Below are 23970 nucleotides of genomic sequence, written 5' to 3' on the forward strand. Positions count from 1 at the left end.
GTTGGGGTTTCCCTGCTGGTGATTTTCAGGGGGGATTCTGGGGGTGAGGAGCTCCTTAAAAGTTCAGGGAGCTGGGAATTGTTCCTGGGTGTTCCAAACTTTAGGAATCAGTGGTGGGATCCATCTTTTCCTTGCCAGAATTCCCGGGATTGGCCAAAATCCCGGAGTTTTCTGGGGGTATGAAGGAGTTTGGGATTTCCCTGTTGGTGATTTTCAGTGGGGGCTTCTGAGGGGAAACAGCTCCTTAAAAATCAGGGAATTGTTTCAGGGAGCTGGGGATTGTTCCTGGACATTTCCAGCTTTAGGAATCAGTGGTGGGATCTGTCTTTTCCTTCTCCAGAATTCCTGGAATTCCCCAAAATCCGGGAATTGGGGGGTGTGAGGAGTTTGGGGTTTCCCTGTTGGTGATTTTCAGGGGGGATTCTGGGGGTGAAAAGCTCCTTAAAAGTTCAGGGAGCTGGGAATTGTTCCTGGGTGTTCCAAACTTTAGGAATCAATGGTCAGATCCATCTTTTCCTTGCCAGAATTCCCAGGATTGGCCAAAATCCCGGAGTTTTCAGAAAGAAAACGAAGGAATTCATGAAGGAGTTTGGGATTTCCCTATTGGTGATTTTCAGTGGGGGCTTCTGAGGGTGAAAAGATCCTTAAAATTCAGGGAATTGTTTCAGGGAACCAGGAATTGTTCCTGGGTGTTCCAAACTTTAGGAGTCTGGTTGGATCTGTCTTTTCCTTCTCCAGAATTCCTGGGATTCCCCAAAATCCAGGAATTACAGGATGTGAAGGAGTTTGGGATTTCCCTGTTGGTGATTTTCAGCAGGGGCTTCTGGGGGTGAGGAGCTCCTTAAAAGTTCAGGGAACCAGGAATTTTTTCTGGGTGTTCCCAGCTTTAGGAATCAGTGGTTGGATCCATCTTTTCCTTCCTCAGAATTCCAGGAATTCCCCAAAATCCGGGAACTGGGGGGTGTGAGGAGTTTGGGATTTCCCTGTTGGTGATTTTCAGTGGGGGCTTCTGAGGGTGAAAAGATCCTTAAAATTCAGGGAATTGTTTCAGGGAGCTGGGAATTGTTCCTGGACGTTCCCAGCTTTAGGAATCAGTGGTGGGATCCATCTTTTCCTTGCCCAGAATTCCCGGGATTGGCCAAAATCCCGGAGTTTTCTGGGGGTATGAAGGAGTTTGGGATTTCCCTGTTGGTGATTTTCAGGGGGGCTTCTGAGGGTGAAAAGATCTTTAAAAGTTCAGGGAGCTGGGAATTGTTCCTGGGTGTTCCAAACTTCAGGAATCAATGGTCAGATCCATCTTTTCCTTGCCCAGAATTCCCAGGATTCCACAAAATCCTGGAATTTTCAGGAGGAAAACAAAGGAATTCTTGAAGGAGTTCAGGATTTTGGTGCTTTGCAGTACAGGGTTCTGAGGGTGAAAAACTGAAGAATTCAGGGAATTGTTTTCAGGAGCAGGGAATTGTTCCTGGACATTTCCAGCTTTAGGAATCAGTGGTTGGATCCATCTTTTCCTTCTCCAGAATTCCTGGAATTCCCCAAAATCCGGGAATTGGGGGGTGTGAGGAGTTTGGGATTTCCCTGTTGGTGATTTTCAGTGAGGGTGAAAAGATCCTTAAAATTCAGGGAATTGTTTTCAGGAGCTGGGAATTGTTCCTGGGTGTTCCAAACTTTAGGAATCAGTGGTTGGATCCATTTTTTTTCTTCCTCAGAATTCCGGGAATTCTGTAAAATCCCGGAGTTTTCCGAAGCCATGAAGGAATTTGGGATTTCCCTGTTGGTGATTTTCAGCAGGGGAGGGCAAACAGCTCCTTCCAAATCCCAGAGCAGGGAATTTTCCCTGGATATTCCCATCTTTGGGATCCAAACTCAAATCCACCCCGAGGATGGATGGAAAATTCCGGAATTTTTTGTTCCCTTTTTCCCATTCCCAATGATCCCGCTCCGTATTTGGCTCCTTAAAATCTTCAGCCAGCAGAGAATTCTTTCCAATCCCAATTTTCTCCTCCATCTTTTCCAAACCTTTGGATATTCCCAGGATTTCTTTCACTTTCCCACGTTGATTCTTTCAAACCTCTCATAAATTCCTCATTTTTCTGTTTCAATTTGGATTTTTAAGATGCATTTTAAGCTTTTCTAGGCACGATTTTTTTCCCAAAAAAAAAAGAGGGATTTTTCCCAGAAAATTTGGGAATTCCCAAGGGATGAATTCCCGGGAAAAGCCGTTCCTTGTCTCCGCAGGACAGCGTGGAGCACTGCATCATCGGCGTCACCATCCTGTCCCAGCTCACCAATGAGATCAACCAGGTCGGTGCTTCCCTCTCCCGCCTTTTCCCGGAGTTTTTTTGGGAATTTCGCTCTCTGGGAGGGATTTTTTGGGGATTTTGGGTTTGGTTTTCTCTTTGTTTCCTCGGTTTTTTTCTGGGATGAGAACGGGATGAAAAAAAACTGGGATAAGGAATTGTTTAATGTGGGAATTTCCTGGTGAGAAAATCCCAAATTTCCCATTGTCATTGAATGGTTCCTTTCATCCCGGATGGAATTCCCAGGGGATTTCTGGGATAAAATTCCTGGGAATGCTGCTGGATTCTCCCCGAGTCCTGGCCCAGCTTTTCCAGAGGGTTTAGGACCCCTGTGGGGCTGGGCTCTGGAATTCCCTCTGGAATTCCCTCTGGAATTGCTGCTGGAAGCTGGGATCGGCACCTTCACCTCCTGTATCCCACGTCCTGTGGTTTTTCCATGATTTTCCAGGTTTTTTCCATGATTTTCCAGGTTTTTTCCATGGTTTTCCTTGGTTTTCCATAATTTTTCCATGATTTTCCAGGTTTTTTTCCATGGTTTTCCATGGTTTTCCTTGGTTTTCCATAATTTTTCCATGGTTTTCCAGGTTTTCTCATGGTTTCCCATGGTTTTCCTTGGTTTTCAATGGTTTTCCTTGGTTTTCCTCAGTTTTTCCACGCTTTTCCATGGTTTTCCTTGGTTTTTCCATGGTCTTCCCTGTTTTTCCATGGTTTTCCATCTTTTTCCATGGTTTTTCCATTATTTCCCCATGGTTTTTCCATGGTTTTCCTCAGTTTTTCCAGTTTTCCATGGTTTTCCCATGGTTTTCCATGGTTTTTCCATGATATTTCCATGTTTTCCCATGGTTTTCCTTTGGTTTCTCCATGGTTTTCCTTGGTTTTCCTGTGTTTTTCCCATGGTTTTCCATGGTTTTTCCATGATTTTCCCATGGTTTTCCCATGGTTTTTCCATGTTTTTTCCATAATTTTCCATGGTTTTCCATGGTTTTCCATGTTTTCCCATTTTTTCCATGGTTTTCCATGGTTTTCCTTGGTTTTCCCATGGTTTTTCCATATTTTTCCATGATTTTCCGTGATTTCCCATGGTTTTCCATGCTTTTTCCATGTTTTTTCCATGCTTTCCCCTCAACCAGGCCGATTTTCCCGCGGTGTTTGGAAAAGTCTCTGATTTTCCTTAAAAAACGCAGCTGGAAAATCCCTTTGGCTTTGGCTTTGGTTTCCTTGGGAAGCGGCTCCGGCTTTTCCCGGGATGTTCCGGAATCCAGAGGAATCCCGGCGGGATCCGGCTGTGCCAGACCTGGAAAGGGAGGAGCCAAATTCCCGGATTTAATCCAAATTCCAGGATTTAATTAAAATTTATGGATTCAATCCTAATTCCCAGATTTAATCCCAATTCCCAGATTTAATCCCAATTCCCAGATTTAATTCAAAGTCCCAGATGTAATTAAAATTCATGGATTTTATTAGAATTCCAGGATTTAATCCAAATTCCTGGATTTAATCCCAGTTCCCAGATTTAATCCAAATTACCGGATTTAATCCAAATTCCCAGATTTAATCCAAATTCCCAAATTTAATCCAAATTCATGGATTTTATTAAAATTCTTGGATTTAATTAAAATTCCTGAATTCAATCCCAATTCATTGATTTAATCCAAATTCTAGGATTTAATCCAAATTCACAGATTTAATTAAAATTCCTGAATTTAATCCCAATTCCAGGATTTAATCCAAATTCCTGGATTTAATTCGAATTCCCAGATTTAATCCCAATTCCTGGATTCAATCCCAATTCCCTGGGGAATTTTCCATCCCCCCAAGGCCTTGGAACAGGAATTTTATCCCCATTCCCGGAGCTCCCGGCGCTCAGAGCCGTTAAAATTCCTGAAAATTCCGGGATCCGTTGGGGCTTTTCCTTCTCTCCTTCCATGGAAAGAACGGGAATTTTGGGATCCTCCATGGAATCGTTGGGAAAAATCCAACCTCGGATTCCAATTCCAATCCCAGAGGAAAGGTTTGGAGCTGGGAATTGGAGTGAGGAACAGAAAAGCAGGAATTTTTCCCGGCGGATATTCCGCTGGAATTCTGCGTCCCGGATATCCCAGACAGGCGGAATTTCCCTGGGATCCGTGGTAAAAATGGGAATTTTTCCTCCTTTTCCCTCTTTTTCTGGGGAATAAAAAAGGAATTTTGCTGTTTCCCAGCTCTGGGATCCGGTGGCAGATCCGGGATTGGGATTTATCCCAAAAAACAGCAAAATCCCGGAAAACTCCTGGAATTCCCTTTGGCTGGAATTTCAATTCTCAGGGTTTATCCCTGTCTGCCCAGCAGCTCCAGGGGGGATTCAACCCTTTGGAGTCAGGAATTCCCATTCCCAAAATCCCAAAATTCCCCATTTTTGGCAAAAATTGGAAGGGAAACTTGGACTAAATTGGGAATAAAATTCCAGGAGCGTGGATTTCTCCATGGAAAAGTTCTGGAATTGCTTCCCGCCGTTTCTGAGGGTTCAGAACCCTTTGGAGCTGGGAATTCCATTTCCCAAAATCCCAAAATTTCCCATTTTTGGCAAAAATTGGAATGGAAACTTGGACTAAATTGGGAATGAAACACCAGGAATGTGGATTTCTCCATGGAAAAGTTCTGGAATTGCTTCCCAATGGTTCTGGGGGTTCAGAACCCTTTGGAGCTGGGAATTCCATTTCCCAAAATCCCAAAATTTCCCATTTTTGGCAAAAATCGAAGGGAAACTTGGAATAAATTGGGAATAAAGTCAATAAAATTCTGGGAATAAAATTCCAGCAATGTGGATTTCTCCGTGGAAAAGCTCTGGAATTGCTTCCCAACGGTTCTGGGGGTTCAGAACCCTTTGGAGCCGGGAATTCCCATTCCCAAAATCCCGGAATTTGAATCAAAATCGAATCAAAACTTGGAATAAATTGGGAATAAAGCCAATAAAAGTCTGGGAATAAAATTCCAGGAATGTGGATTTCTCCATGGAAAAGCTCTGGAATTGCTTCCTGCCGTTTCTGGGGGTTCAGAACCCTTTAGAGCCGGGAATTCCCATTCCCAAAATCCCCAAATTCCCCATTTTTGGCAAAAATCGAAGGGAAACTTGGAATGAATTGGGAATAAAGTCAATAAAACTCCGGGAATAAAATTCCAGGAGCGTGGATTTCTCCATGGAAAAGCTCTGGAATTGCTTGCCGCTGGTTCTGGGGATTCAGAACCCTTTGGAGCTGGGAATTCCCATTCCCAAAATCCCGGAATTTGAATCAAATTTGAATCAAAACTTGGACTAAATTGGGAATGAAATACCAGGAATGTGGATTTCTCCATGGAAAAGTTCTGGAATTGCTTCCTGCCGTTTCTGAGGGTTCAGAATCCTTTGGAGCTGGGAATTCCAATTCCCAAAATCCCAAAATTCCCCATTTTTGGCAAATTTTTGGCAAAAAATCAAAGGGAAACTTGGAATAAATTGGGAATAAAGTCAATAAAATTCTGGGAATAAAATTCCAGGAGCGTGGATTTCTCCATGGAAAAGCTCTGGAATTGCTTCCTGCTGGTTCTGGGGGTTCAGAATCCTTTGGAGCTGGGAATTCCCATTCCCAAAATCCCAAAATTTGAATCAAAATTGAAGGGAAACTTGGAATAAATTGGGAATAAAGTCAATAAAACTCTGGGAATAAAATTCCAGGAGCGTGGATTTCTCCATGGAAAAGCTCTGGAATTGCTTCCCAATGGTTCTGGGGGTTCAGAACCCTTTGGAGCTGGGAATTCCCATTCCCAAAATCCCAAAATTTGAATCAAAATTGAATTAAAACTTGGAATAAATTGGGAATAAAGCCAATAAAAGTCTGGGATTGGAGCTCCAGAGTGTGGATTTCTCCATGGGGAGGGCGGGGCCGCGATTCCCGGCATTCCCGAGCTTTTCCCGGATTTGCGAGCGCGCTGTTCCGCAGGCCGACACCTCGCACCCGCTGACCAAGCACCGGAAAATCGCCTCCTCCTTCCGCGACTCCTCCCTGTTCGACATCTTCACCCTCTCCTGCAGCCTCCTCAAACAGGTGGGGACAGCCCGGGAATATCCGCGGGAATATCCGCGGGAATATCCACTGGAATATCCGCGGGAATATCCGCGGGAATGGCCTCAGGAATGGCCTTGGGAATATCCGCGGGAATGTCTGCAGGAATATTCTTGGGAATATCCGCGGGAATGTCTGCAGGAATATCCGCGGGAATGTCCGCGGGAATCTCCTCTGGGAATTGGGAATGGCAGTTGGTGGCTTGGGAGGGAATTCCTGCCTGGAATTCTGGGATTCGATAATGATGATGATGATGATGATGATGATGATGATGATGATGATAATAATAATAATATCAACAGCAAGAGCAGCAATGATAATATATATAATAATAAAAGTAATTATATAATAATGATTATAATATACAATATATATTATTATTACATTATATATATAATTATATAATAATAATATAATAATAGCAATAACAAAGGAACAAAATAACAATAACAATAATTACAATAAGAATAACAATAATTTTAATAATTACAAGAATGATAGTAATAATAGCATAACAATAACAATAGAAACAGCAACAACAATAATAACAACAATAATAACAATAATTATAATAGTAGCAGATAATAATAAATAATAATGACAACCATGGTAATAGTAATAACAGTACTACTACTACTATTAGTATTACTATTACTATTACTATTACTAGTAATGACAGCAGCAATAATAATTGCAATAACAAAGCAACAAAATAATAAAAATAATTACAATAAAAATAATAACGGTAACAAAAGTAACATGATAATAATAATAGAAACAATAACAATAATAGTAATTATAACAGTAATAACTATAATAATAATAATAATAATAGCAACAATAAAAACCACAGTAACAATAATGATGCTAATGAGACTAATAATAGTAACAGTAATACCAATAATAAAAGTAACAATAATAATAATAGAAACAATAATAATAACAATAACAATAATAACAACAATATTAATAATAACAGTAATATAAATAATAACAATAATAATGACAATAATAGTAATAACTATAGTAACAATAATGGTACTAATGATAGTAATAATAATAATGGTAGTACCAATAATAAAAGTAACATAATAATAATAATAATAATAATAATAATAATAGAAACAACAATAATAACAATAATAATGACAATATTAATAATAATAACAATAATATAAATAATACCAATAATAACAATAATAATAGCAATAATAGTAATAACTATAGTAACAATAATGGTACTTATGATAGTAATAATAATGGTAGTACCAATAATAGAAGTAACAATAATAATAATAGAAACAACAACAATAACAATAATAACAATAATAATGACACTATTGATAATAATAACAGTAATACAAATAATAACAATAATAACAATAATAGTAATAACTCTAGTAACAATAATGGTACTAATGATAGTAATAATAATAATGGTAGTACCAAAAATAAAAGTAACATAATAATAATAATAATAGAAACAACAATAATAACAATAATAATGACAATATTAATAATAATAACAGTAATATAAATAATGCCAATAATAACAATAATAATAGCAATAATAGTAATAACTATAGTAACAATAATGGTACTTATGATAGTAATAATAATAGTGGTAGTACCAATAATAAAAGTAACATAATAATAATAATAGAAACAACAACAATAACAATAATAACAATAATAATGACAGTATTGATAATAATAACAGTAATATAAATAATACCAATAATAACAATAACAATAATAGTAATAACTATAGTAACAATAATGGTACTAACGATATTAATAATAATAATGGTAGTACCAATAATAAAAGTAACATAATGATAATAGAAACAACAACAATAACAATAATAACAATAATGACAATATTATTAATAATAACAGTAATATAAATAATACCAGTAATACCAATAATAATAACACTAATAGTAATAATTATAGTAACAATAATGGTACTAATGATATTAATAATAATAATGGTAGTACCAATAATAAAAGTAACATAATAATAATAGAAACAACAACAATAACAATAATAACAATAATAATGACAATATTAATAATAATAACAGTAATATAAATAATACCAGTAATAGCGATAATAATAATAATAATAACTATAGTAACAATAATGGTACTAATGATAGTAATAATAATAATGGTAGTATCAGTAATAAAAGTAACATAATAATAATAATAGAAACAACAACAATAACAGTAATAACAATAATAATGACAATATTAATAATAATAACAGTAATATAAATAATACCAATAATATGAGCAATAACAATATTGATAACAATATAATAATAATAATAATAATAATAATAATAATAATAATAATAATAATAATAATAATAATTGCAGTGATGATTGCAGCAGTGTTAATTAGCGCTAATTGATTGCAGGCGTCGGGGAAGGCTCTGAACCTGCACGACGAGAGCCAGCACGGGCTGCTGATGCAGCTGCTGAAACTCACCCACAACTGCCTCAACTTCGACTTCATCGGCACCTCCACCGACGAGTCCTCAGACGACCTGTGCACCGTGCAGATCCCAACCAGCTGGAGATCAGGTGAGAAATCCCGGGAAAATCCCGGGAAAATCCAAATCCTGGGAAAATCCGACTCCTGTGCACCGTGCAGATCCCAACCAGCTGGAGATCAGGTGAGAAATCCCGGGAAAATCCAAATCCTGGGAAAATCCAACTCCTGTGCACCGTGCAGATCCCAACCAGCTGGAGATCAGGTGAGAAATCCCGGGAAAATCCAAATCCTGGGAAAATCCAACTCCTGTGCACCGTGCAGATCCCAACCAGCTGGAGATCAGGTGAGAAATCCCGGGAAAATCTTGGGAAAATCCAAATCCTGGGAATATGAAATCCTGGGAGTGCAGATTCCCAGCAGCTGGAGATCAGGTGAGGGTAAATCCTGGGAAATCCAAATCCTGGGAATACAGATCCCAACCAGCTGGAGATCAGGTGAGACATCCAAATCTCGGGAAAATCCAAATCCTGGGAAAATCCAAATCCTGGGAAAATCCAAATCCTGGGAATGGGAAATCCTGGGAATGGGAAATCCTGGGGGTGCAGATCCCAACCAGCTGGAGATCAGGTGAGGGAAAATCCCGGGAAATCCAAATCCTGGGAATGGGAAATCCTGGGAAAATCCAAATCCTGGGAATACAGATCCCCACCAGCTGGAGATCAGGTGAGATGGGATTCCTGGGGAAAATTCCCAGGAAACACCAAATCCTGGGAAATTTCATAAATAAACCTGAATTTAAACTCGGCTCTAATTCAGTTTGGGGGGATTTGATCTTTCCAAATCCCTTTTCCAGCCTTTCACAATCAGGAAAAATGGATTCATAAGAAAAATTAGGGAATAACTTCCACATGGAAAAGGCTCAAATCCTTGGAAATTTCATAAATAAACCTGAGATTAAACTCGATCCTAATTAATTTTTAGGAGATTTTATCATTTAAAATCCCTTTTCCCTTCCAGTGTTTCAACTCTGGTTCCACCAAGCAGGAGAAATGGATTTTAAAAAATTTCAGGAATAATTTTCTCACCTGGAAAATGCTGAAATCCTTGGAATTTTTATAAATAAACATGAGATTTAACTCGGTCCTAATTAATTTGGGGAGATTTTATCATTTAAAATCCCTTTTCCCTTCCAGTGTTTCACCTCTTGTTCCAATAACCAGGAGAAATTGGTTTTAAATAAAAATTAGGGAATAACTTCCACCTGGAAAATGCCGAAATCCTTGGAAATTTCATAAATAAACCTGAGATTGAACTCGATCCTAATTAATTTTTAGGAGATTTTATAATTTAAAATCCCTTTTCCCTTCCAGTGTTTCAACTCTGGTTCCACCAAGCAGGAGAAATGGATTTAAATTAAAAATTAGGGAATAACTTCCACCTGGAAAAGGCTCAAATCCTTGGAATTTGCATTAAAAAAACCCAAGGTTAAACTCAGCCTTAATTAATTTGGGGAGATTTTAATTAATTTGGGGAGATTTTATCTTTTCAAATCCCTTTTCCCTCCCAGTGTTTCACCCCTGGTTCCACCCAGCAGGAGAAATGGATTTAAAAAAATTTCAGGAATATTTTTCTCACCTGGAAAATGCTGAAATCCTTGGAAATTTTGTAATTAAACCTGAGATTAAACTCGGTCCTAATTAATTTTTAGGAGATTGTATCATTTAAAATCCCTTTTCCCTTCCACTCTTTCAACTCTGGTTCCACCAAGCAGGAGAAATGGATTTAAATTAAAAATTAGGGAATAACTTCCACCTGGAAAAGGCTCAAATCCTTGGAATTTTCATTAAAAAAAGCCAAGGTTAAACTCAGCCCTAATTAATTTGGGGAGATTTTAATTAATTTGGGGAGATTTTAATTAATTTGGGGAGATTTTAATTAATTTGGGGAGATTTTATCTTTTCAAATCCCTTTTCCCTCCCAGTGTTTCACCCCTGGTTCCACCCAGCAGGAAAAAAAGGGATTTTAAGGAATTTCGGGAATACCTGGGCCCTTTTCCCTCATCCCAGATTTTCTGCCTTTCCCAGGTCTCTCATTCCCTAAATCCCATCCCTGCCCTTTCCTCCCTGCTCCCATTCCAGGGAATTCCAAATCCCAGCAGAGATTTTCCAGGATCGCGGCTCTTCCGTGGGACAAATCCAGGCGGATAAAATCGGGATAAAACCGTGGGAATTTGGGAATTGGGATCCAACCCTGTTTTTTTCTTGCAGCTTTCTTGGATTCTTCGACCCTTCAGTTGTTTTTTGACCTTTATCATTCCATCCCTCCTTCCTTCTCTCCTCTGGTGAGTCCCAGATTTCTTTTCCTTCGTTTTTTTGGGAATTTTCTGGGAGATTCCCTGGGAATGTGGAATATCCGGGTGCTGCCGAGGGTTTTGAGGCTCCTCCAAGGTTGGATTTTTTTTGGGGCTGGAATTTCCGAGCTCCTGTTTGTTCATTCCCTGGAGGGAATAATTCCCAACATTCCCAAAAAATTCCCTAAAAAAGCACAGTGGGAATAGGGAGCAAAGCTGGGAACACCCCAAGGATTGGGATTTCTCCTTCCACCTTTTCCAAACCCCTTGGGATGAGAGAGCACAACGCAGCTAAAATGGGAATTATTTCTTCTGGAAAAATCCTGAATTGGATTATTTTGGGAAAAATCAAAAATTGGATTGTTTATTCTGGAAAAATCAAAAATTGGATTATTTAATCTGGAAAAATCAAAAATTAGATTATTTATTGTGGAAAAATCAAAATTTTGATTATTCTGGAAAAATCAAAAATTGCATTATTTATTCTGGATAAATCAAAAATTGGATTATTTAATCTGGAAAAATCAAAAATTGGATTATTTAATCTGGAAAAATCAAAAATTAGATTATTTATTCTGGAAAAATCAAAAATTTGATTATTCTGGAAAAATCAGAAATTGGATTATTTCATCTGGAAAAATCAAAAGTGGGATTATTTTATCTCGAAAAAAACAAAAGTTGGATTTTTCTGGAAAAATCAAAAATGGGATTATTTTGGAAAAAATCAAATATTGGATTATTTTATCTGGAAAAATCAAAAGTTGGATTATTTATTCTGGAAAAATAAAAAGTTGGATAATTTCTTCTGGAAAAAAATCAAAAATTGGATTGTTCTGGAAAAATAAAAAATTTGATTATTTAATCTGGAAAAATCAAAAATTTGATTATTTATTCTGGAAAAATAAAAAGTTGGATAATTTATTTTGGAAAAATCCAAATTTTGATTATTCTGGAAAAATAAAAAATCGGATTATTTCATCTGGAAAAATCCAAAGTTGGATTATTTTATCTGAAAAAAACCAAAAGTTGGATATTTGTGGAAAAATAAAAAAAAAATTGGATTATTTCTTATGGAAAAAAATCAAAAATTGGATTATTTGTTTTGGAAAAATAAAAAGTTGTATTATTCTGGAAAAAATCAAAAATTGATTATTTCTACTGGAAAATAAAATATTGGATTATTTTACCTGAAAAAATCAAAATTTGGATTATTCTGGAAAAATCAAAAATTGGATTATTTAATCTGGAAAAATCAGAAGTTAGATAATTTCTTCTGGAAAAACCAAAAATTAGATTATTTCTTCTGGAAAAATAAAATTTGGATTATTTTATCTGGAAAAATCAAAATTTGGATTATTTCTTATGGAAAAAATCAAAAATTAGATTATTTCTTCTGGAAAAAATAAAATAGTGGATTATTTCTTCTGGAAAAAAATTAAAAATTGGATTATTTCTTATGGAAAAAATCAAAAATTGGATAATTTCTTCAGGAAAAATAATTTTAAAGAGGCCTTTCAGGGATAAATCCCTGAATTAAAGCTCAGGGAAAACAAGGCTGAGAGGGAAGAGCCTTCCAAAGGAATTTTTCCATGGAGATTCCATTTATTCTGGTGGAGAGTTAATTCCTAATCCTGAATTTCCAGCCTTAAATATTCAGGAGAGTTTGGAGGGGTGAAAATCCCGTTTTTTTTTTCATGGAAATGTGGAATTCTTCCCTTGGGATCCACGATTGGGATCCCAATCCCAGGAAAAGTCCGGATGTGGCATCGGAGCTCTGCGCCAGGGTGGGATCAAAGCTTGGAGCTTGGAGGGGTTTTCCAACCTCTGGAATTCCATCATTTGGGGAATTTCCATAATCCTGGGAATTTCCATAATCCTGGGACTTTCCAGAATCCTGGGTATTTCCATAATCCTGGGAATTTCCATAGTCCTGGGAATTTGCATAATCCTGGGAATTTCCATAATTCTGGGAATTTCCATAATTCTGGGAGTTTCCATAATCCTGTGAATTTCCATAATCCTGGGAATTTCCATAATCCTGTGAATTTCCATAATCCTGGGAATTTCCATAATTTAAGGGATTTCCATAATCCTGGGAATTTCCATAATCCTGGGAATTTCCATAATTCTGGGAATTTCCATAATCCTGGGAATTTCCATAATCCTGGGAATTTCCAGAATCCCGGGAATTTCCATAATCCTGGGAATTTCCATAATTTAAGGGATTTCCATAATCCCAAATTTCCATAATTTAAGGGATTTCCATAATCCTGAATTTCCATAATCCCGTGAATTTCTATAATCCCAGGATATTAATCCCGGGAATTTCCAGAATCCCGGGAATTTCCATAATCCTGGGAATTTCCAGAATCCCGGGAATTTCCATAATCCCAAGAATTTCCATAATCCCGGGAATTTCCATAATCCCGTGAATTTCTATAATCCCAGGATATTAATCCTGGGAATTTCCATAATCCCGGGAATTTCCATAATCCTGGGAATTTCCATAATCCTGGGAATTTCCATAATCCCGGGAATTTCCATAATCCCGTGAATTTCTATAATCTCAGGATATTAATCCTGGGAATTTCCATAATCCCGGGACTTTCCAGAATCCTGGGAATTTCCATAATCCTGGGAATTTCCATAATCCTGGGAATTTCCATAATCCCAGGAATTTCCATAATCCCGGGACTTTCCATAATCCCGGGAATTTCCATAATCCTGGGAATTTCCAGAATCCTGGGAATTTCCATAATCCCAGGATTTTCCATAATCCTGGGAATTTCCATAATCCTGGGAATTTCCATAATCCCGGGAATTTCCATAATCCCAGGAATTTTGGGTTGGAGTTTTGGGCGCTGGGATTTCATTCTCTGTTAGGGAGCAGCAAACCTCCACGGCCGCTGGTGCCGTGAGGGGAACATTCCTTCATTTCCTGGTTCTCATCCCGGTTTTTTGGGGCGATTCCCGTTTTTCCGTGGCCAGGTTTTATCCTGCTTGGTGCAGATCGCCTCCGTGCGCCGCTCCCTGTTCAACAACGCCGAGAGGGCGAAATTCCTGTCCCACCTGGTGGACGGAGTCAAGCGGATACTGGAGAACCCCCAGGTGAGAATTCCAGCTGGGAACGGCGGCTCCGCGTCCTCTCCGTCGCGTTTCATCCCAAAAAATTCCTGGGAAAGGGGAGGATGGAGCGGCCTTGGTTGGATCTTGGCTTTTCCCGCCCGAGGGAGGCTCCTGGTGGAGATTGGGAAGGATTCCTCCATTGGAAGGGGATTTAAGGATTGGAAGCGTCCCTGGGAATGGCCAAAAAATGGGAGAAGTGGCTGTTCCTGCCCTGGTTTGATTTGGTGGGAGCTTGGATTTGTTCCTGGAGCTGTCTCCCATTCCATGATCCCATCCCGTGGGAAGAGCTGTTCCTGCAGGAACAATTCCTCCATTGGAAGAGGATTTAAGGGCTGGAATCATTCCCAGGAATGCCCAAACCAGGAGATGTGGCAGTTCCAGCCCTGGTTTGATGGGATTTGTTGAGAGCTTGGACTCGTTCCCGGCGCTCTCTCCCATTCCATGATCCCATCCCGTGAGAAGAGCTGTTCCTGTAGGAGGAAGTTTTCCATTGGAAGAGGATTTAAGGACTGGAAGCATCCCTGGGAATGCCCAAACCAGGAAATGTGGCAATTCCTGCCCTGGTTTAATGGGATATGGTGGGAGCTTGGACTGGTTCCAATTCCATGATGATCCCAGCCCATGGCAGGAGCTGTTCCTGCAGGAACAATTCCTCCATTGGAAGAGGATTTAAGGACTGGAATCATTCCCGGGAATGCCCAAACCAGGAGATGTGGCAATTCCTGCCCTGGTTTAATGGGATTTGGTGGGATCTTGGTCTGGTTCCCAGCGCTCTCTCCCATTCCATGATCTGATCCCATGGGAGGAGCTATTCCTGTAGGAGGAAGTTTTCCATTGGAAGAGGATTTAAGGACTGGAACCATCCCTGGGAATGCCCAAACCAGAAGATGTGGCAGTTCCAGCCCTGGTTTGATGGGATTTGTTGAGAGCTTGGACTCGTTCCCGGCGCTCTCTCCCATTCCATGATCCCATCCCGTGGCAGGAGCTGTTCCTGTAGGAGGAAGTTTTCCATTGGAAGAGGATTTAAGGACTGGAAGCATCCCTGGGAATGCCCAAACCAGGAGATGTGGCAATTCCAGCCCTGGTTTGATGGGATTTGGTGGGATCTTGGACTCTTTCCCGGTGCTCTCTCCCATTCCATGACCCCATCCCATGGCAGGAGCCGTTCCTGACCCCTCTCCCGTTTTTATCCCCTCAGAGTCTGTCAGACCCCAACAATTACCACGAGTTCTGCCGGCTGCTGGCGCGCCTGAAGAGCAATTACCAGCTGGGGGAGCTGGTCAAGGTGGAGAACTACCCCGAGGTGATTCGCCTCATCGCCAACTTCACCGTCACCAGCCTGCAGGTACCGGCCAGCCATTCCCAAATCCCACATCCTGAACAGAATCCCTGTGCTTGGGGGATTTTCCATATCCTGTTTTTAGGATTTGTTAGGATTGTTCAATATCAGCAGCCTGAAGGTACCAGCAGCCATTCCCAAATCCCACATCCTGAACAGAATCCCCATAGTTGGGGGATTTTCCATATCCTGTTTGTAGGATTTGTTAGGATTGTTCAGCATCACCAGCCTGCAGGAACCACTCAGCCATTCCCAAATCCCACATCCTGAACAGAATCCCTGTGCTTGGGGGATTTTCCATATCCTGTTTGTAGGATTTGTTAGGATTGTTCAGCATCACCAGCCTGCAGGAACCACTCAGCCATTCCCAAATCCCACATCCTGAACAGAATCCCCCTGGTTGGGGGATTTTCCATATCCTGTTTGTAGGATTTGTTAGGATTGTTCAATATCAGCAGCCTGCAGGTACCAGCAGCCATTCCCAAATCCCACATCCTGAACAGAATCCCTGTGCTTGGGGGATTTTCCATATCCTGTTTTTAGGATTTGTTAGGATTGTTCACCGTCAGCAGCCTGCAGGTTCCACCCAGCCATTCCCAAATCCCACATCCTGAACAGAATCCCCATGGGAAGCAGCAGTTGGGGGATTTTCCGTATCCTAGCGGGGAGTTGGAAAAACGAGGTTGATTTTTAGGATTCAGTGGGGATTTGTTAGGATTGTTCAGCATCACCAGCCTGCAGGTTCCACCCAGCAATTCCCAAATTCCACATCCTCCTGAATGGAATCCCTGTGCTTGGGGGATTTTCCATATCCTAGCAGGGAGTTGGAAAAATGAGGTTGATTTTTAGGATTTCCATGTTTTTTCCTCTGGAAGCGCTGGGAATTTGCTCCCTAACAACGTTCCTTGAAATTCCTGGTTAATTTGGCAGCCAGGCCTGCAGCAGAAGTGGAAGGAGCTGATCTTGAAGCCCCTCCCAGGGCAAATTCTGTGGGAAAAACTGAAATCAAAAGCACACATACCCTAATTCCCTGCCTTGTTTTCCATGTTTTTCCCTTGGGAAGTGCTGGGAATTCACTCCCAACAATGTGCCCTGAACTTCCCGGTTAATTTGGCAGCCAGGGCAGCGGAAGGTGGAATGAGCTGAGCTTGAAACCTCTTCCTTCCCGGCCAAATTCTGTGGAAAAAACTGGAATCAAAGCACACAAATCCTGATTCCCTGCCTGGTTTTCCATGTTTTTTCCTCTGGAAGCACTGGGAATTCACTCCTAACAATGTGCCCTGAAATTCCTGGTTAATTTGGCGGCCAGGGCAGCGCAAGGTAGAAGGAGCTGAGCTTGAAATCCCTCCCAGGGCAAATTCTGTGGGAAAACCTTGAGCCAAAACACACAAATCCTAATTCCCTGCTTGTTTTCCATGTTTTTCCCTCTGGAAGCGCTGGGAATTCACTCCTAACAATATTTTCTGAAAATTCCTGGTTAATTTGGCGGCCAGGGCAGCGGAAGGTGGAATGAGCTGAGCTTGAAACCTCTTCCTTCCCGGCCAAATTCTGTGGGAAAAACTCGAATCAAAGCACACAAATCCTAATTCCCTGCCTTGTTTTCCATGTTTTTTCCTCGGGAAGCGCTGGGAATTCGCTCCTAACAATGTGCCCTGAAATTCCTGGTTAATTTGGCAGCCAGGGCAGTGTAAGCTGGAATGAGCTGAGCTTGAAGCCCCTCCCAGGCCAAATTCTGTGGGAAAACCTTGAGCCAAAGCACACAAACCCTGACTTCCTGCTTGGTTTTCCATGATTTTTCCCTCTGGAAGCGCTGGGAATTCACTCCTAACAATGTGCCCTGAACTTCCCGGTTAATTTGGCGGCCAGGGCAGTGCAAGGTGGAATGAGCTGAGCTTGAAACCCCTTCCTTCCCGGCCAAATTCTGTGGGAAAAACTCGAATCAAAGCACACAAATCCTAATTCCCTGCCTTGTTTTCCATGTTTTTTCCCTCTGGAAGCGCTGGGAATTCGCTCCTAACAATGTTTTCTGAAAATTCCTGGTTAATTTGGCAGCCAGGGCAGTGTAAGCTGGAATGAGCTGAGCTTGAAACCCCTTCCAGGGCAAATTCTGTGGAAAAACCTTGAGCCAAAACACACAAATCCTAATTCCCTGCCTTGTTTTCCATGTTTTTTCCTCTGGAAGCTCTGGGAATTTGCTCCTAACAATGTTTTCTGAAAATTCCTGGTTAATTTGGCAGCCAGGCCAGTGCAAGGCCTGGTCAGTGAAGGAGGAGCTGAGCTTGAAGCCCCTCCCAGGCCAAATTCTGTGGGAAAACCTTGAGCCAAAGCACACAAACCCTGACTTCCTGCTTGGTTTTCCATGATTTTTCCCTCTGGAAGTGCTGGGAATTTGATCCTAACAACATTCCTTGAAATTCCTGGTTAATTTGGCAGCCAGGGCAGTGCAAGGTGGAATGAGCTGAGCTTGAAACCTCTTCCTTCCCGGCCAAATTCTGTGGGAAAAACTGGAATCAAAGCACACAAATCCTAATTCCCTGCTTTGTTTTCCATGTTTTTCCTTCTGGAAGTGCTGGGAATTTGCTCCTAACAATATTTTCTGAAAATTCCAGGTTAATTTGGCAGCCAGGGCAGTGTAAGCTGGAATGAGCTGAGCTTGAAGCCCCTCCCAGGGCACATTCTGTGGGAAAACCTTGAGCCAAAGCACACAAATCCTAATTCCCTGCCTTGTTTTCCATGTTTTTTCCTCGGGAAGCACTGGGAATTCGCTCCCAACAGCGTGCACTACCTGCTGAGCCTGTGGCAGCGCCTGGCCGCCTCGGTGCCCTACGTCAAGGCCACGGAGCCGCACATGCTGGAGACGTACACGCCCGAGGTGACCAAAGCCTACATCACCTCCCGCCTGGAATCCGTGCACATCATCCTCAGGTCAGGCTCCTCCCGCTCATCCCAGCCTGGGAAAGCTGGGAAAAGCAGGATCGTTACCTCTGGGAAAGCTGGGAAAACAGGATTGTTACCCCTGGAAAAGCTGGGAAAAGTGGGATCGTTACTCCTAGGAAAGCTGGGAAAAGTGGGATTGTTCCCTCTGGGAAAGCTGGGAAAAGTGGGATCGTTCCCCCTGGGAAAGCTGGGAAAAGCAGGATCGTTCCCTCTGGGAAAGCTGGGAAAAGCAGGATTGTTCCCCCTGGAAAAGCTGGGAAAAGCGGGATTGTTCCCCCTGGAAAAGCTGGGAAAAGCGGGATTGTTCCCCCTGGAAAAGCTGGGAAAAGCGGGATTGTTCCCCTGGGAAAAGCGGGATTGTTCCCCTGGAACGGCGGCTGAGGGCCGGCGGCTCCAGGATCGCTCGGCGGGGGTCGCGGTCCCCTTGGGAGAGGAGACATCGGAGTGCAGCCGCTGGGATCTGAGGGAAAAATGGGAATGAGCCCCCCTGGGAGAGCTGGGAATGTGCAGCCAGAGAGGGGAAATTCCAGGGAGAGCTTCCAGAACATTCCAGGGACGAAAGGGGCTCCAGGAGAGCTGGAGAGGGGTTTGGGACAAGGGATGGAGGGACAGGAGCCAGGGAATGGCTTCAGCTTGGAAAAGGGATTGGATGGGATTTTGGGAAGGAAGGGGAGGGTGGGGAGGGGCTGGGATGGAATTCCCGGAGGAGCTGGGGCTGCCCCTGGATCCCGGGAAGTGGCCAAGGATCAACCTGGGAATGTGGGAGGTGTCCCTGCCTATGGCAGGGGTGGAATGGGATGGGATTTAAGTTCTTTCCAACCCAAATTTTTCCACAATCCCATGAAATCCAAACTGGGTGGGATTTTAACCCTTTCCAACCCAAATTATTCCATGATCCTGTAAATTCCAAACTGGATGGGATTTAAGTTCTTTCCAACCCAGAGCATCCCATGATCCTGTGAATTCCAAACTGGATGGGGTTTAAACTCTTTCCAACCCAGAGCATTCCATGATCCTGTGAATTCCAGACTGGGTGGGATTTAAGCTCTTCCCAGCCCAAATCCTTCCATGATCCTCTGAATTCCAAACTGGATGGGATTTAAACTCTTCCCAGCCCAAACCACTCCATGATCCTGTAAATTCCAAATTGGATGGGATTTAAGCTCTTTCCAACCCAGATTTTTCCACAATCCCATGAAATCCAAAGTGGGTGGGATTTTAACCCTTTCCAACCCAAACCATTCCATGACCCTGCCAATTCCAAACATCTCCAACGCCCCCGGAGCAACCAAACCACAGCGACCGTTCCGGCGCTCCCGGGACTCCCCAAATCCATTTTTCCGTGTGTTTTTTGCAGGGATGGGCTGGAGGATCCTCTGGAGGACACGGGGCTGGTGCAGCAGCAGCTGGATCAGCTGTCCACCATCGGGCGCTGCGAGTACGAGAAGACGTGCGCGCTGCTGGTGCAGCTCTTCGACCAGGCCGCCCAGTCCTACCAGGAGCTGCTGCAGAGCGCCAGCGCCAGCCCCATGGACCTGGCCGTGCAGGAAGGTCAGCTTTCCCGGGAATTCCCATCCCAAATCCCATCCCATCCCAAATCCCATCCATCCCATCCCATCCCATCCCATCCCATCCCATGGATCCCATCCCAGCGCCAGCGCCAGCCCCATGGACCTGGCTGTGCAGGAAGGTCAGCTTTCCTGGGAATTCCCATCCCATCCCATCCCAAATCCCATCCCATCCCATCCCAAATCCCATCCCATGGATCCCATCCCATCCCATCCCATCCCAAATCCCATCCCATGGATCCCATCCCATCCCAAATCCCATCCCATGGATCCCATCCCATCCCAGCGCCAGCCCCATGGACCTGGCTGTGCAGGAAGGTCAGCTTTCCCAGGAATTCCCATCCCAAATCCCATCCCATCCCAAATCCCATCCATCCCATCCCATCCCAAATCCCATCCCATGGATCCCATCCCAAATCCCATCCCATGGATCCCATCCCAGCGCCAGCGCCAGCCCCATGGACCTGGCCGTGCAGGAAGGTCAGCTTTCCTGGGAATTCCCATCCCATCCCATCCCATGGATCCCATCCCATCCCAAATCCCATCCCATGGATCCCATCCCATCCCAAATCCCATCCCATGGATCCCATCCCATCCCAAATCCCATCCCATGGATCCCATCCCATCCCAAATCCCGTACATCCCATCAATCCCATCCCATGGATCCTATCCCATCCCATCCCAAATCCCATCCCATCCCAGCACCAGCCCCATGGACCTGGCTGTGCAGGAAGGTCAGCTTTCCTGGGAATTCCCATCCCAAATCCCATCCCATCCCATCCCATCCCATCCCATCCATCCCATGGATCCCATCCCATCCCAAATCCCATCCCATGGATCCCATCCCATCCCAAATCCCATACATCCCATCAATCCCATCCCATGGATCCCATCCCAGCGCCAGCGCCAGCCCCATGGACCTGGCTGTGCAGGAAGGTCAGCTTTCCTGGGAATTCCCATCCCAAATCCCATCCCATGGATCCCATCCCATCCCAAATCCCATCCATCCCATCCCATGGATCCCATCCCAAATCCCATACATCCCATCAATCCCATCCCATGGATCCCATCCCATTCCAGCGCCAGCGCCAGCCCCATGGACCTGGCTGTGCAGGAAGGTCAGCTTTCCTGGGAATTCCCATCCCAAATCCCATCCCATGGATCCCATCCCATCCCAAATCCCATCCATCCCATCCCATCCCATCCCATCCCAAATCCCATCCCATCCCATCCCATCCCATCCCATCCCATCCCATCCCATCCCATCCCATCCCATCCCATCCCATCCCATCCTATCCCATCCCATCCTATCCCATCCCATCCATCCCATCCCATGGATCCCATCCCATCCCAAATCCCATCCCATCCCATCAATCCCATCCCATGGATCCCATCCCATCCCAGCGCCAGCGCCAGCCCCATGGACCTGGCTGTGCAGGAAGGTCAGCTTTCCTGGGAATTCCCATCCCAAATCCCATCCCATGGATCCCATCCCATCCCAAATCCCATCCCATGGATCCCATCCCATCCCAAATCCCATCCCATCGCATTGCATCCCATCCCATGGATCCCATCCCATCCCAAATCCCATCCATCCCATCCCATCCCATCCCATCCCATCCCAAATCCCATCCCATGGATCCCATCCCAAATCCCATCCCATGGATCCCATCCCATCCCTTCCCCCTTTTCCCTGCTCTGGGCTGTGGCTGTAAATTTCCCACATTATTTTGGGAGAAAATGGATTTCTCTGGGAGAGAAATGGATCATTTTGGGGAAACCCGGCTTTGTTTGGGAATCCCGGATTTCCCTGGGAATCCCGGCTCTGTGAATCCCATCTCTCCCTGGGAATGCTGTCTCTCCCCGGGAATGCCGGATTTCCCTGGGAATGCCGGATCTCCCTGGGAATGCTGTCTCTCCCCGGGAATGCCGGATTTCCCTGGGAATCTCGTATTTCCCCGGGAATCTCGTATTTCCCCGGGAATCCCAGATTTCCCCAGGAATGCCGGATCTCCCCGGGAATGCCAGATTTTCCTGGGAATGCCAGATTTTCCCGGGAATGCTGGATTTCCCCGAGAATGCCGGATTTCCCAGGAATGCCGGATTTCCCGGGAATGCCGGATTTCCCGGGAATGCCAGATTTCCCGGGAATGCCAGATTTTCCTGGGAATGCCGGATTTTCCCGGGAATGCCGGATTTCCCGGGAATGCCGGATTTCCCGGGAATGCAGGATTTCCCAGGAATGCCGGATTTCCCGGGAATGCCAGATTTCCCCGAGAATGCCGGATTTCCCCGAGAATGCCGGATTTTCCCGGGAATGCGAGATTTCCCTGGGAATGCCGGATTTTCCCGGGAATGCTGGATTTCCCGGGAATGCCGGATTTTCCCAGGAATGCCGGATTTTCCCAGGAATGCGAGATTTCCCGGGAATGCCGGATTTTCCCAGGAATGCCGGATTTCCCGGGAATGCCAGATTTCCCTGGGAATGGCAGATTTCCCCGAGAATGCCAGATTTCCCGGGAATGCCGGATTTCCCGGGAATGCCGGATTTCCCGGGAATGCCGGATTTCCCAGGAATGCCAGATTTCCTGGGAATGCCGGATTTCCCGGGAATGCCGGATTTTCCCGGGAATGCTGGATTTTCCCGGGAATGCTGGATTTTCCCGGGAATGCCGGATTTCCCGGGAATGCCGGATTTCCCGGGAATGCCAGTTTCCGTTGCTCGCAGGGCGCCTGACGTGGCTCGTGTACATCATCGGCGCCGTCATCGGCGGCCGCGTCTCCTTCGCCAGCACGGACGAGCAGGACGCCATGGACGGGGAGCTGGTCTGCAGGTCAGCCACATTCCCAAAAATCCCGCCGGGAATCCCGGGAAAACCACGCCCGGACAGCCGGGAAAGGCGGAATCAGCTCCCGCCGGGTGCCCGGAGCCGGAGGGAATTGGGGATCTGGGATTGGGTTGGGAATGGTGGAGATGGGAATGCTGGGTGTTATTGGGAATGCTGGGAGTTACTGGGAATGCTGGGTGTTATTGGGAATGCTGGGAGTTACTGGGAATGCTGGGAGTTACTGGGAATGATGGGATTTATTGGGAATGCTGGGAGTTACTGGGAATGCTGGGAGTTACTGGGAATGCTGAGAGTTATTGGGAATGGTGGAGATGGGAATGCTGGGAGTTATTGGGAATGCTGGGAGTTATTGGGAATGCTGGGAGTTACTGGGAATGCTGGGAGTTATTGGGAATGGTGGGAGTTATAGGGAATGCTGGGAGTTATTGGGAATGCTGGGAGTTATTGGGAATGGTGGAGATGGGAATGCTGGGAGTTATTGGGAATGCTGGGAGTTACTGGGAATGGTGGAGATGGGAATGCTGGGAGTTATTGGGAATTCTGGGAGTTATTGGGAGTGCTGGGAGTTTTGGGAATGCTGGGAGTTACGGGAATTCTGGGAGTTGGGAATGCTGGGAGTTATTGGGAATGCTGGGAGTTGGGAATGCTGGGAGTTATTGGGAATTATGGGAGTTGGGAATGTTGGGAGTTATGGGAATGTTGGAGATGGGAATGCTGGGAGTTATTGGGAATAGCAGGCTTGGAAATTTTGGGAATTACTGGGAATGTTGGACTTTGAAATATTGGGAATTATTAAGAATGTTTGGCTTGGAAGTATTGGGAATTATTGGAAATATTGGGCCTGGAAATACTGGGAATTATTGGGAATGTTGGGCCTGGGAATTCTGGGAATTAATTGGAATAGTGGGCTTGGAAATTT

The 23970-nt window shown here is 43.9% G+C and overlaps 1 protein-coding gene across 1 annotated transcript in view; it reads left to right on the plus strand.

Annotated features, from left to right (window-relative positions):
- XPO7 (exportin 7) overlaps positions 1 to 23970 on the plus strand; it is a 73160-nt gene that overhangs the window by 12761 nt on the left and 36429 nt on the right. Inside the window, exons 5-13 of the mRNA XM_058859320.1 lie at positions 2239 to 2304; positions 6257 to 6361; positions 8806 to 8971; positions 11150 to 11223; positions 14221 to 14340; positions 15557 to 15703; positions 18450 to 18622; positions 19992 to 20185; positions 22931 to 23036. Coding sequence (XP_058715303.1) covers positions 2239 to 2304; positions 6257 to 6361; positions 8806 to 8971; positions 11150 to 11223; positions 14221 to 14340; positions 15557 to 15703; positions 18450 to 18622; positions 19992 to 20185; positions 22931 to 23036 — 1151 coding nt within the window. The remainder of the gene's footprint in view (positions 1 to 2238; positions 2305 to 6256; positions 6362 to 8805; positions 8972 to 11149; positions 11224 to 14220; positions 14341 to 15556; positions 15704 to 18449; positions 18623 to 19991; positions 20186 to 22930; positions 23037 to 23970) is intronic.

Source organism: Poecile atricapillus, chromosome 29, assembly GCF_030490865.1.
Source record: "Poecile atricapillus isolate bPoeAtr1 chromosome 29, bPoeAtr1.hap1, whole genome shotgun sequence".
NCBI classification, from domain to species: domain Eukaryota; kingdom Metazoa; phylum Chordata; class Aves; order Passeriformes; family Paridae; genus Poecile; species Poecile atricapillus.